Below are 15,066 nucleotides of genomic sequence, written 5' to 3'. Positions count from 1 at the left end.
TTTGCTACTTAAATCTACAACATTTTAAAAAACATTAAACATTAGATCAAATTAATTAGATCAAATCAATTTTGCGCTGCTGCCTGCGATCGCGTCAAGGATCAGCCAAATTTCCACGTGCATCTTGAAAAGTGGAAAGTGCTGCAGTGAGTTTTTGTGCCATCTAGTGGTTTGGAGGAAAATAAAATCAAAGGCGCCTTTTACCCTGGGGCACCTTTAGCCTCGTTGTACCCTACATTTAAACTATAGTACTTTTTCATTTAATTGCAAAAAAAAAAAAAAACATGCAGTCAAGTGTCTGAAAACATTACACTCAGTTTGGACTGAAGTATATTTGGGCACCCCAACCATGCTAAAACACCTGATATGGCAGCCAAAAGCTGCATAGCAACACCCTGGCAACAACACAACACGGCGGCTCCCAGATGAGTTTTGCACAGGTGTATTATGTTTTTTTGCACACACAAAAAAAAAGAAAAGAAAAGAAAAGAAAAAAAAGTCTAATCTAAAGTTGTAATGGTGTGTCTCTGTCTCTTCGTGTGTAGTGTGTTTACTGTATATGTGCATGCGTGTATATGTGCATGTTTGGATCCTGTGACATGGTTTCTGGGGTGAATATAGAGCTGTAATTTTCTTCTATGCTGTGATAAGGGTTCAACCTGCCAGTGCCTCCTGGAAGAATCAGATATGCTTAAATTGCCTGAATATTAAAAACATCTTTTTGTGCCAGATAAAAAGGTGGGAATGGGAGACTGGATTTTTTTTTTTTTTCTTCTTCTTTCTCTAGAATCCTGTACTGGCCCACAGTGAACTTCTTGGCCTATATATCTAAAGCCATTAATTTAAGGAGAAATATGACACTGAAAGCATGAATGCAAGTCAGGTTCACGCGGGTTTTTGTAGATAATGTTGTTTTGCTTTTCTGTAGATGAAGATATTAAAAGATTGTATTTGACTCTGTGGTTTTGGCCCAAAAATGGGTTGCAGTTCTGTTCCAGTGACTCTGATGCATATAGCACATAGTTAGCAGTTAGGTAGCTAGCAAAATAAATAGGTCTATTAACTTTTAAAAGGGAGAAGAAAATGTTTTCATATCATTCGATTTTGATGTTAAAAGCTGTGTGTCCAATCAAACTCTAAGATATTCATCATGATATGCATGATGATGCAAATTCATTTGTCACTTGATAATATGCATTTAATTTTTTTTTTTTTTTTTTTTGTAATTTTGTACGTTATCTGTATCACACTGATGGTTACAGCTGTTTTCACCAATGCAGCCTGTGGCTACAAACAGTTATTGATTATTGGCTACAAACACAAGGATTTGGGAATTTCTTAATTAACATCATGACATGCAATGTTTTTCTTCAGGACTGCGTTAAGTTTTATATTTCCACTGGCTTTCCCTTTTTCTGATGTCAAACTATTCCTCATGATTCCTTCATAATTTTTCTGTCGCCCAGCGAACATCCATTATGCAGCAAGAAACAGTGTCAGAGGAGGATTATGTTTTATCCCCAGGGATGAGTCCTCTTTCTCAAGCAAAAATGTGTATTGGAATAAAAATCTGTATAAAAATCAATGACAGCCTCATGCTATTAGAAGATGGATAGTAGGCAAGCATGCTTCAATATAATAAAGCACAAGAGCTCTTATGCCCCTAAATTATGGTTATTATTAAAAGTGAAATGAGGCAGTCCATCATAAATCGTCACTAACACAGAGACTAATGAGTGATGGCTTGGGCTGGCGAGGAATCTGAGCTCTTACACTGGCATGTCTGTTACCTGGATCTTGCTCTGCTGAGTTGAGCTGAGAGAGGACGTCCATGTTTTTCAAACTGACACAAGAACAATTTTAAAACAACAATCCTACAGTTATTCACAAAGGCACACACACAGTATACAAACACAACTGTGAGGACAGTACTATTGAATTTTTCAAATAGGACACAAAAGAAACAATTTAAGCATCATCTGAGATAAATAAGGAGAGATTTCCAAACACTCCTGACTGTCTTGAGGTATTATAAGAATATCATTTTCAGCCCTTACAAAAAAACAAAAAAAAAGTACTCCACTGGGATTATTTTAAACTAAAAATAAGAGTCTCAAAAAATAAGTGTCAGTCTACTCTTTTTTTGTGATATACTTTGATATACTATCAATATGATGTCACAATTAAATGAAAATGTATTATAGTTTAAATGTATATTAAATGCAAACAGGTAATTAGGACTTAATTACATCTTTATGCATAATTTATAATTATTTTAAATGGTAAATATAGTTAATATGGTAAATAATAAAGTGCACTGCAGAATGTATTGACAAGCATTTATGATAAACTAAAATATAACAATGTAATTTTGGTAGTGTCCTTGTTACACTTTACATGTAATTACTGTAGTAATAACTAAAAATTATGCATAATTACATGTGACTAACCCTAAACCAAGCCTTAGTCCTAACCTTATAGTAAGTGCATGTAGCTAATTATTATTATGCAATATTTAAATGTATAATTAAACTGTAACACGGACACCTTAACATAAAGTGTAACCATCATTTCTTCTGAAATGTCTATTTAAATATATTTGTAATTACACATTTGTAATTGTGAAGTTGCAATTTATATTCAAAATATATTCAAAATAAATAGATCATCGAATGTAATGTCAAATAATTCTACAGTTAAAATTATAATCAAGCACTTTACATTATCTTTAATATGTTAGTCAACACATCGAAATAAGTGCATTTCTTTAAAGGTGCCCTAGAATACAAAATTGAATTTACCTTGGCATAGTTGAATAACAAGAGCGCAGAACAGGGAGCGCGTGATTTAAAGGGGCCGCAGCCTGAATCGGTGCATAGTTAATGATGCCCCAAAATAGGCAGTTAAAAAAATGTATTAAAAAAAATCTATGGGGTATTTTGAGCTGAAACTTCACAGACACATTCAGGGGACACCTTAGACTTATATTACATCTTGTAAAAACTGGTTCTAGGGCACTTTTAATGCACAACAAAAAGTTATCAAACAATTATTTCAACAACATAATAGTATGACCCTATATTATGTAATAAAGGGCAGAATTGCTTGTACGGGCACTCCGGGAAGAGCGCGTGCACACATCGACCAGAGCGAGAGAGCAAAAGCATACCCATCAACACAATTTGTTTGGGTTACGGAAGTTGTCGGCAGCACTGTTTGAGAAAGATTTGTCACTTTGTTTTTAGACCACAAAATCAACATCACCAAAGAAGTGAGGGAAAGATAACCTTGCTTCCCAAAGAACCCAGCATTAACTGGAGCTGAGAGATTTGTGCTCACACATTACATTGATGCGCTCTCGATATTTTTTTTAATTAAAATAACCATAGAAACTGCTTTAAATTGAAAATAACGATAAAGTCGTGTCTGATAGTTGCAGTCAATTTTTTATTGGTTAAAATGAATGGAGAATATCTCATGTTCTTCCGGGGCTGCTCGAGCCCTCAGGATCGGCGCTTATGGTTTCATAAAGAAGGCCCAGTTCAGCGCTGGATTTACAGATCGTTTGAAACTGAAAGATGGAGCGGTCACAGCGATAATGATCCCGGTCATGATTCAGAAGTGCAGATGGTGAGTAAAACTGCTTCAAATGTCTGTTTTGTTGGCAATAGGCGCCTAAGTGCATATAATGTAAACAACACGAACGTAGTGAATTCATAAATTCATTATTCATCATTCATATGTTATATTCATTATAGTATAATGCGATGGTGTATTGCGTGTTTAAATAATTTGTTTAGCTGACAATTGATAGCTTTCAGCCGATCTCTACACAAAAGCTGCATGTGCTCGTCACTCTTTAGCTCCGCTCACACGACACGCCTCCAGGCGCTCGGCTGTTTTCGGAAAGACTTGGTACAGCGTATGTATAAAAATGATAAAACTAAAGACTTTTTGGAGATATGAAGGATGCACTACTACTCTATAGGTACTCAAGATTAACATGAGATTGGCAGAAACTGTGTGTGATACCCCCCCCCCCCTTAAGAAACATATGAAAGTGCAATTAAACAGAGTTTTATCTATTTAATATTATATCATCTGCAAGTAAAGTTTTTTAAAGTACTTTTATTAATATTGGAAATATTTGCACATTAAATATTAGGGGTGTACATGTATTTGTCCCCGAACGGTCACGGTACAGATGTCACAGTTCAGTGCATACAGTCAGACAATGAATACAGTCAGTCACAGGTGATCCACACTCCAATCCAGAAGAGGGCGCGCGCGGTAATGCATTGCAGCCTATCCAATTTAAACCAGCATTAACCACCAATAATCACAATAAGCTCTGTGTTTTGTTGCTCTCGATAAGAAACAAAGTGTCATCTTTCAAATTCTGTCAATTTTATCAAGAAATACAAACAATAAATGCTGTTTTGGCACTTTTTGATGTGGCGTAACAGACACTGTATATGCGCCTCAGTTCAAGTGTCAGTGCGGAGCGCAAGTGAACGTGATCATCCCTTCCTCTTCACTATAGTTACAGAATAAATAAACATCTGAAGGTATGTTGAAAGATACAGTACAACTTGCAGAAACGTATCATATCTAGTGTAATCGCTCAATCAGTGTTTCAAACGTGGTACAACATCAATAAAACAGCTTGTAAACAATGACACGTAGCATTAAATGTACCTCAGGCAAGTCATTCAGTGTCCACAGCTTGTTAGTTTGCTAGAGAAATGAACTCTTTCTCTAAATATATGCATTTCTCTAAATATATGCAAGTATTTAATGTACGTTTAAATAAATACATTATGAAAACAAGTTATGACAACCACAGCGTTAATGATTATATTTCAACAATAAAATACATAGGAAAAGACCACATCTTCTAGCTGTGCTGCCCCTTAGTGTAAAACCTGTAATAATAAAGGCAGAACACTGAGCATGAAGCCTCCTGCTCTATAGAGGAATTTCCTGCACTTCCACAGAAAAGTTCTTCTTATTTATTTCTTATTCTGTAGACATGATCACAGAGCTGATTTTTGTAGTAGAAACACAGTATGAGTTTACCCAGAAAAAAAACAGATGCAAGCCTCCGTTATTTTGACAGAAAAAGAAAAGTATTTTTCATGGCTTCATGCATATCTGCATCAAAAAAACAAAGCAATGAAAATGCAAGCAGTGATAGCAGATAGAAACCCATTAAGCGCCATGGAAGGATGATCATTTTTGGGGTACACAGCTAATGTTAGAAACAAACTAGAAACCAAGAAATGTAATATGCTGCACCTGCTACTGACAGAGAGCAACGACTCTCTGTGATGCTGTGAATATTTTCTTTTTCTATAAGAGCTGGATTTCAAAGCATCCTCACCCACTCGCCTTTCAAGTCACGTGTCCGATCCTCAGGTGTTTTAAGACCACTGCAAAAGAGGAATTTTACAGAAATCATACTCAGATGTTTCTCCTTCTGCTGCTGGAGTCGTCATCCCTTCCCTCTTCTGGTTTTCGGTGGGGTTTGTGTTGTGGAGTGGCACTCAGCTGTAGGTAATCTGGTCATGCCCCATTAGGCTTGTGTGGGACAGGTTTAGCGTAATCTGTCACGCCCCGTGGGGTTTGGGAGGTCCTAGCTCAAGTGTAATTTGGGATTATGTCTGTAGCACTGATGTCTTGGGATTCAGGAAAGAATCAACATTTGTGTCACTTTCTTTCCCCGCGCCCTAACCCTGTGGTGCTTTTGTGCTGTTGGGATTTATATGTTTTACAGGATATATAGGGGGAAATGGGTCTCGCTGCATGGGGAAGTTGTCACAGTATCTCAGTAAGTCAGAGGTGGTTTGATAGAGCACAACAGTTGGCGGCATATCTTCCATTTCTTTTCTCCATAGAGAAACGGATTTTAAAAGATAACATCTGGCTTCAGATCTGGTCATAGTTGTATCACTGCTACACTTAAGGTTGTCAATGACATCACATGTGGCATTGACAACAAGGAATATTGTGTAGCTGCATTCATTGACCTGGCGAAGGCTTTTGACTCCGTGGACCATGAAATATTGCTGGATAAACTACAAGGTATTGGACTCTCCGAGAGCTGTCTAGCTTGGTTCAAGAGTTACTGCTCTGGTCGCTCACAATCAGTAAGGGTGGAGGGGTTTTGGTCAGATCCCCTGCCTCTATTTAAAGGGGTCCCACAAGGAAGCATACTGGGGCCTATACTTTTTAATATTTATGTTAATGATATCGCTTTTGCTGCAGGCGATTCTCACGCACATTTATATGCTGATGACACTATTATTTATTCATCTAATTCTTCCTTGACTATTGCACTGTCTTTACTGCAGGCCAGTTTTACTCACATCCAACATGCTTTCTCTAGTCTTCACATAGTTTTAAATACAAATAAAACAAAATGTATGGTTTTTAATAGAATTTACCAAATGTTGCCTAAAATTCTTTCATGGTTCTGAAATCGATTATGTTGATTGCTACAAATACCTTGGTATCATGGCTTGACAGCAAGTTATCATTCGAAACGCACATAAATGTACTGCTCGGCAAGGTTAAATCTCGCATTGGTTTTCTTTATCGTAATAAATCTTCTTTTACACATTCTTCTAAACAGCTCTTGGTAAAAACGACAGTGCTTCCGATTTTGGATTATGGTGATATAGTTTACAGGTCTGCTTCAAAAACTCTCCTTCATAAATTGGATGTTATTTACCATGCTGCAGTCCGTGACTGGAGCCTCGTTTAACACTCACCATTGCCATCTGTATTCTTTACTAAATTGGTCTTCTCTCCATTCTCGGAGACAAATCCATTGGCTTCTGTTTATTTACAAAACTCTTATTGGTAAAACTCCATTATATTTACAGTCCCTTAGCAGTTTCTTTACTCTCTGCATACCCAAAGTCTGTAGCTCCTTTGGTCGTTGCTATTTTCAGTTTTCTGCTGCATATGATTGGAATCATCTGCAGCAAACTCTGAAGCTTAGCTCATTTATATCGCTTTGTTCCTTTAAAAATTAATTTCAGTCAATAATTCAGGATCATTGTACTTGTTTTAAGTTTATTGTTTGTTTTTATATGTCACTGTTTATAGCTGTGTTACTTGTATTTCTTATGTTTTTTGTATTGTACTGACTTTTTATGCTGCCTCTTGGCCAGGTCGTCATTGTACATGAGAACTCGTTCTCAATTGACTCACCTGGTTAAATAAAGGTTGAAAAAAAAAAAAAAAAAAAAAAAAAAACACCTACCGTGAGTTCCTATCTTGCTCAGCACTTGTATGGAAGCCATAAGTTAGTGCGATTTAAACAGCTGGGTATGATTTCCAGTCAAGAACTACAATAACCTCAAAGAGCAACCCATCAATCACAAATGTTAATGTTACCATGGAAATGTAAGTGTTGCCACAAGAGCTCAGAAGTGACCGCCCATCATATAAAGTATTGGATATGATGTAGTCAAGTGTGAATTAATCACATCCATCCATCCATAATTTTGTAATATAAACATGGCACTGGCTAGTTTACTCTTTACTGAATTACTTTATTTTATTGATTTGTTGACTAATTGATTGATTGGTTGATTGATTGATTGATTGATTGATTGATTGATTGATTGATTGATTGATTGATTCATTGATTGATTGATTGATTGATTGATTCATTGATTGATTGATTGATTGATTAAAATTGTGATGGAGAACATGAATGGGAAAATTATTTTCAAAGTCAAGGCTTCTGAAAAAGTGGGTGTTCACTGTTATACACTACACAAATCCATGCTTTCTCTTACAGTGGTGCTGTGGTGCTTTCATAAAAAAACATATATTTTCCATATGCTTTAGAGAATGTTTTAGAATAATGCAATTTAAATTTAAAACATGTAAAAATGATTAATCAATGTGACATTTATTATTACATTTAAATTTTAAACATTAAATGCACCATTTTAATTGTGTCTTAGTTATATTTCCATGAACTGATAACATATTATGAAACATTACTGCATTTTGCAGGGATTTTTTTTTTTTTTTTCCACTAAATAAAAATCATTTGAAAGCATTTTTACTTATTGTAACTTTTACAACAAAGAAAAAAAAAAAAAAAAAATATATATATATATATATATATATATATATATATATATATATATATATATATATATATATATATATATATATATATATATATATATATATACTGTAAAAACATATGTATTTACATATTTATTTATGGTAACACAACAAAAAGTTAAGAAACAGATTTTACTGTGGAATTTTAACATGGTGAAAAGCAGTCAAACCAAAAATTATTCAGATGTTTTTGATATTTTTGATATGTTTTTACTAGTGGGTGCATGACACTATAGTTTATTTATGTAAGTGAGGATAGAAAAATAAAGTAAACTGTAACATATTATACCCAAAAATTCTTTATACAGTGGACTACCAGTAAAATTGATACAAAATTTGGAACCAAAAATGATATATATAATTATACAGTGGGTACGGAAAGTATTCAGACCCCCTTACATTTTTCACTCTTTATATAGTTATATTGCAGCCATTTGCTAAAATCATTTAGGTTCATTTTTTCCTCATTAATGTACACACAGCACCCCATATTGACAGAAAAACACAGAATTGTTGACATTTTTGCAGATTTATTAAAAAAGAAAAACTGAAATATCACATGGTCCTAAGTATTCAGACCCTTTGCTGTGACACTCATATATTTAACTCAGGTGCTGTCCATTTCTTCTGATCATCCTTGAGATGGTTCTACACCTTCATTTGAGTCCAGCTGTGTTTGATTATACTGATTGGACTTGATTAGGAAAGCCACACACCTGTCTATATAAGACCTTACAGCTCACAGTGCATGTCAGAGCAAATGAGAATCATGAGGTCAAAGGAACTGCCTGAAGAGCTCAGAGGCAGAATTGTGGCAAGGCACAGATCTGGCCAAGGTTACAAAAAAAATTCTGCTGCACTTAAGGTTCCTAAGAGCACAGTGGCCTCCATAATCCTTAAATATATATATATATATATATATATATATATATATATATATATATACTGTAAAAACATATGTATTTACATATTTATTTATGGTAACACAACAAAAAGTTAAGAAACAGATTTTACTGTGGAATTTTAACATGGTGAAAAGCAGTTATATAGCAGTTGAATCGATTCTTCAAATCTCTTCTCAGCTTTTATTAATGTGAGCCTTTGTTTTCCTATACTGAAAATCTAGCTCATTAAAGCACTTTCAATTTTTCAATGTCAGAAAATATATTTGTGCAGAAAAAAAAATGATGTATGAGACGAGTGTTAGTTTTCAGCAGACCATCACTTTATCACTCCCTTTTTTCTATTCTATCTGTTTATGAGTGTGCATGTTTGTTTGAGTACGTGTGTGTGTGTGTGTGTGTGTGTGTGTGTGTGTGTGTGTGTGTGTGTGTGTGTGTGTGTGTGTGTGTGTGTGTGTGTGTGTGTGTGTGTGTGCGTGTGTGCGTGTGTGTGTGTATGTGTGTGTGGCCCTGTTGCTCATTCTCAGCAATTCTGTTATCAGATTGATGTTTTCACACAAGGTGGGTTTAGCCGGTCGCTAATCTTCACACTTCTGGCGGGCAAGTGGAAAGCTCAGCAGCTGATAACAAACCTACATGCCACATAGAATTAATTGGCTAATTATCATAGTGGATGCGAGAGCAGAAGAATCTAGACATCACAAGCAAGCTTTGTCCCTTGGCATTCCACCCATCATCAAGTCCAATCCTATTTATCAATTAGCAGTTTTAATGAGCATTTAGATGGACATGACTGTCATGTTTCAAAATCAATGTTTCAAGACTGAAATTGTGTATTTACACTACGATTTATTTACTAAATGTTTGGAATAATTAAGAATTCTTGATGTTTTTGAAAGAAGACTCTTTTGCTTTCAAAGGCTGCATTTATTTGATCAATAATACAGTAAAAACAGTAATATTGTGAAATATTATTGCACTTTAAAATGTCTGTTTTCTATGTGAATATATAGTAAAGTGTAATTTATTCCTGTGATCAAAGCTGAATTTTCAGCATCATTACTCCAGTCTTCAGTGTCACATGATCCTTCAGAAATCATTCTGATATGATGATTTGCAGTTATTATCAATTATTATTGGTGCTTTCAATGTTTTATCATTATTATTATTATTGTTCATGTTGAAAACAGTTTTTGCTGCTTAATATTTTTGTGTGGAAACTGTGATACATTTTTTAGGATTCTTCAGTTCAAAAGAACAGCATTTATTTGAAATATAAATTTTGTAACATTATAAATGTCTTTCCTGTCACTTTTGATCAATTTAATGCATTCTTGTGGATTAAAAATATTAATTTCTTCTTAAAAAAAAAAAAAAAAAAAAAAAAAAAATATATATATATATATATATATAGTACCCCATGCTAGTAAATAAACTAAATTTCAAAATATATTAAAATAGAAAACACTTCTTTTAAACTGTAATAACATTTCATATGCTTTCTTCTCCCTCTTGGAGCATCTCTTCTCTGATGATGAGGGCGGGGCAACCTGTCAATCACATGAGATCCACCAATAGCAAACCACAACCATCCAATCAATTCCCAACGGACAAAATCAAGCCCCGCCCTACATTTGTTCTTGTTCCAGAAGCCGTTTCACTCAGATATAGGTCACAATAGGGGAGAAAAGACCTGTTTCATGAGCAAATCTTTTTTCAGTATTGCCGTAAGTGAACCTGTAACATGTCCTTGAGGTGATTATGGGGGAATGAGTGATATTTATCCTGAATAAACAGAGGGAAAACAAAGCAGACCACAACTCAAGTGTGCTAACTTTTTTATTACTTTCTTGAAACTTGTGCATCAACTTAAGACAGGAAACTGTGTGCACTTAATTTTGTTTTCACAATATGGTCAAAATTAGTTTGTATCTGAAAAATCTTTAAATACATCTTACCCATTTGAAACCATTTACACACAACGTCTCGGCACTGAGTACTAGCAGTCTATTAGAAACCGGGGGCTTTGAATATGAAGCTCTTTAGCAGTCCTCTTCACTTTGTATATATATATATATATATATATGTATATATCACACTTCTGAAACAGTTTGTCGTTTCTATTTATCGCAAGTAAAAATATCTTTCTTTAAATATGATTCCTTTACATGATAAAAATAGGATCTGTCCAAAATGTGTGTGTCACATCAACACTACCCGGCATGCTCGGCACTTCCCTGTCCGTCATGTACACCGGCACAAACTCGTCCTCATGGAGGCCAGGTGAAATGATCCTGGATGTGTTCCGTCACATGGGGCTCATCCGTGCGGAAGCGCATCGGTCCCAGGGCCCTTAAGTTCTGCTGTGGGGAATCCACAGGGCGGCCGACCGCCGTATCAAGAGACAGATGCCAGTGATTGATTTGTGTTGATAAAAATTATTACAAAATGTTGATATTCTTTAATAGTACAAAACATTGTATTATTATTTTTTTATAGAAATCTTACATTTGCACAAGTTTACATGAGGATTCTGTTTCTGAAATCACAAAGTACAAACATGTGACATTAAACTGAAATGTGATTATCGAGAAAAGAAAATACAGACAAAATATTAATATCAGCCATGTGTGTTTATAGTTGCTGTGGCCATCATAGAGAAAGAAAGAAAATTAAAAAAAGAAACATCCGTAAACCAAATTAAATACATTGCAATTTGTTTATTGAATTAGTTTACCCAATTTGTGGAGAGTTTTTTGAGAGAATAGCATGAAATGTAAAAATATTTTATTTGCATGTGATATTTCACCTCAAATAAAAAAAAAAAAAGAATCAATACCAATATGTATTATAGCATAAATGAAATGAAGCCTATTTTAGGACCATATACTTTATTTATTCTGTGTGATATTATTGTCATGACAGTTAAAACACATTTACCTCTCTTTAATGCAAAAATAAATAAATAAATAATAATAATAATAATAATAATATATATATATATATATATATATATATATATATATATATATATATATATATATATATATATATATATATATATATATATAAAAATATGGAAGCTTGTTTCTGCCACAGAATGAAAGATAAAAAAAAGGTAATTGTGACTTTTTATCTCAGAATTCTGACTTTTTTCGCAGAGTAAAAAAAACTAAAATCTGAATTGTGAGATATAAACTCATAATTGTTTGAAAAAAGAGTAAGAATTGCAAGTTTATATCTCACAATTCTGAGAAAAAAAATCTGAATTGTGAGATAAAAAGTCACAATTAACTTTTTATTATATTTTACATTTAGTGGAAGAAACAAGCGTACATTAATATATATATATATATATATATATATATATATATATATATATATATATATATATATATATATACTGAATGCTGACTGAATTATATATTCTGTATATTATCTTTCTGTTTTCTGTAGAATATAATATATAAAGTAATGAGAATCACTAATCATAATAAAAAAAAAATTACATTTGAGAGGTTTGTGTAAAACAACAACAAAACAATAGGGTAAAAAATAAACTTCTGTTTCACTTTGCAAATATAATTTAAGTCTTATTATCTAATGCAATTTTGCTTTTCCAATAAAAGTATCTTATTTCAAGAATGTTTAGATTGTTTTACTGTAAATAAAAAACAAAAACAGATATTAAGAAAATGCTTTTTTAATTCAAATTTGGACAGAAATTGCTTAATTGTGCAATATGTTTAACATGTTTACGCAATGGTCCTGAAAAAAAGGCATTTTTAAAATAGATTCAACATTTTTTTTTTTTTTTTTTTTTTTTTTTTAGATTTTAGGTTGAAATGAGTTTTGGGCCTGGCATGTTTTTGTGAGATTGGACGCTCAGCGTGGGCCTGAAAATGCGAAACAAATTAAAGTTGTATATTGCCTGTTGCTCTGTCCTGCTTCCATTGCTTGTGAGTGTGGCTGAGGAACATGTTAAATGATTTCAGTGATATTGCTGTGGCGCTCAGCAAACAGTGCTGCAAACCGATCGCTTCCAAGTACTTTTTAATTTGCTCCTAAAAGTAGCACAGGTACTGTATGTATTAAAAATCCGTCCTTCTTTTGCTTCTGTCTTTGTCAGGACGCGTCTCCTCGCTCTCTCTAAAGGACTCAGCTGCTCTCTGCGGACGGACAACAGCCAAGTGCGTCATCAAACCAAAAATAATACAATAACACAATGAGCAGACAAACCTCCCTCCATCACACTGTGTGTATTTCCTGCTAAAAGTTACCCTGAACGCTGGCACCGGTCAGTCTCTGCTCTGGTGGTGATCTGGAGCCGTGAGGTAACTACAATTTTGCCCAGATTCAAGTTATTTCCACAGGAAATATGTTTCAGTTTCTGCTGTTGTTTTCAGTAACTAATTGTTTGAAATGACATTTAAGATCCCTTCCCCGTATAGAAAACAAACTTCCTCCCCGCCCAAATTTCCCCCCGTGAAGCTTCCTTCTCCAGGCTCAAGAAAGAGCGAGCTGGTGTCCATTTTAAGCCATGGTCTCTTTGCCCGGCAGTCTTCGGTCGTTGAAGGTGTGCATGTTGATGACTTCATCCGTTTTGACCATGACGGGCGGCTGCGGCTTGTGTTTGAGCCGTCGCTGGCACTTGAGGGAAACCCGTAGCTCATCCACCATGGCACTGCAGAAGGATCTCTGTGCAGACAGAAGAACACAGATGACCGGATGTTCTTTCGCTTCCAAGACACAAACACTGGGCTTGACATTAACACCCGCCAACCTGCCAAATGCATGTGTATTATATATATATATACACAACAGCTCTTTCTGGTTCTCGAATCTGATAGCCGTGCAATATTTTAGTGATAACAACACTCCTTTTCACCGTTTGTATCACTCAGCTTGAAGCGACTGTCATGGCGACTGAGCAAATCACATATATATTTAGTTAAATATATAGTTATATGTGACTCATTTTTAATCATAGCACCTATTTTACAATTTGTTTAGATGTTTTCGGAGATGCGAGCTCCAGGCTGTCAGCGGACGTTCAGTGCTCGAGTACCCGCTGAGAACAGCTTCATCTCAGCCAGTGCTTCGGGGATTTGCCGCTGGCTCTTATAGTGGTTAAACATGAGATACAATTAATTTTGGTTACATAAAACTGGTCAATCTTTGGTCTTATTCATTTATTACTTGTTTCAGAGCAAATCAAATAAGGCTATGTTAAATTTAATAATTTTATATTAGGCCTATATTTAACTTGCATCCTGTACATTTTACTGAATTGTACAATTGTGTTTATTTCCTATTGTCATTTATAATGGCTATTGTTGTTAATTTAAATATTGTTCTTCAATAAATATTATTTTATATAAATAATATGTTGTATTTGGTATTGAGAAAGGGTCCATCAGTGCGTAATATGGATTGAGCGAAAGTCCATTAGATGGCGTCAAACATTACGAGTGAATGAGTCAGTCGCAAGAGACAGGGACTTTTGTAAACAAAGGACACTGTTTTAGCGCTGTTATGAAAATTGTCAAAAATACTGATTTTTCGATACATACTGTTTCGATATTGAAATATCTGAAATGCTTCCAATACTAATTTTCTGCAGAATAGACACACGATACCAGCTGCTCTTTCTCTCTCTCTCATCTCTCCGACAGCGAGTTACACACAAACCCTCCTTGTTTCATTTGCTCTGGATGAATATTGTTGGTGTTTCAGGGCTTGAATTTCTGCTCGTATTGCACATTATTTTACTCATTGCCCCAGATTTTGTTCTCACACCTAAAGTGCGGCACATAATTTAGTACTGAGAGGCGGCTTTGAGATCTTTTTCACTGCTTATTGCGCAAATTCACACAAAATAATGTCAAAATGCCGCTCTTGGCGAGTATTCACATAAACACAGTCAGTTATGTTTTAAGTGTTAACAGTTGAGAAAGAAAACGTGTAACAGTATAATGAATCCGTGTGTCAGGTCTTAAAGTGACAGCAGCCT

At 34.6% G+C, this 15,066-nt stretch overlaps 1 protein-coding gene across 1 annotated transcript in view; it reads right to left on the bottom strand.

Moving 5' to 3' along the window:
- Positions 1 to 12,467: 12,467 nt before the first annotated feature.
- grik2 (glutamate receptor, ionotropic, kainate 2) overlaps positions 12,468 to 15,066 on the bottom strand; it is a 245,140-nt gene continuing 242,541 nt past the window's right edge. The window contains exon 17 of the mRNA XM_048152799.1: positions 12,468 to 13,751. Within this exon, the coding sequence (XP_048008756.1) occupies positions 13,587 to 13,751 (165 nt within the window). The 3' untranslated portion in view covers positions 12,468 to 13,586. The remainder of the gene's footprint in view (positions 13,752 to 15,066) is intronic.

This window comes from Megalobrama amblycephala, linkage group LG13 (genome assembly GCF_018812025.1).
Source record: "Megalobrama amblycephala isolate DHTTF-2021 linkage group LG13, ASM1881202v1, whole genome shotgun sequence".
Lineage (NCBI taxonomy): Eukaryota > Metazoa > Chordata > Actinopteri > Cypriniformes > Xenocyprididae > Megalobrama > Megalobrama amblycephala.
Note: the sequence above shows the minus strand (reverse complement) of the source record. Positions and strands in the feature narration are given on the sequence as shown.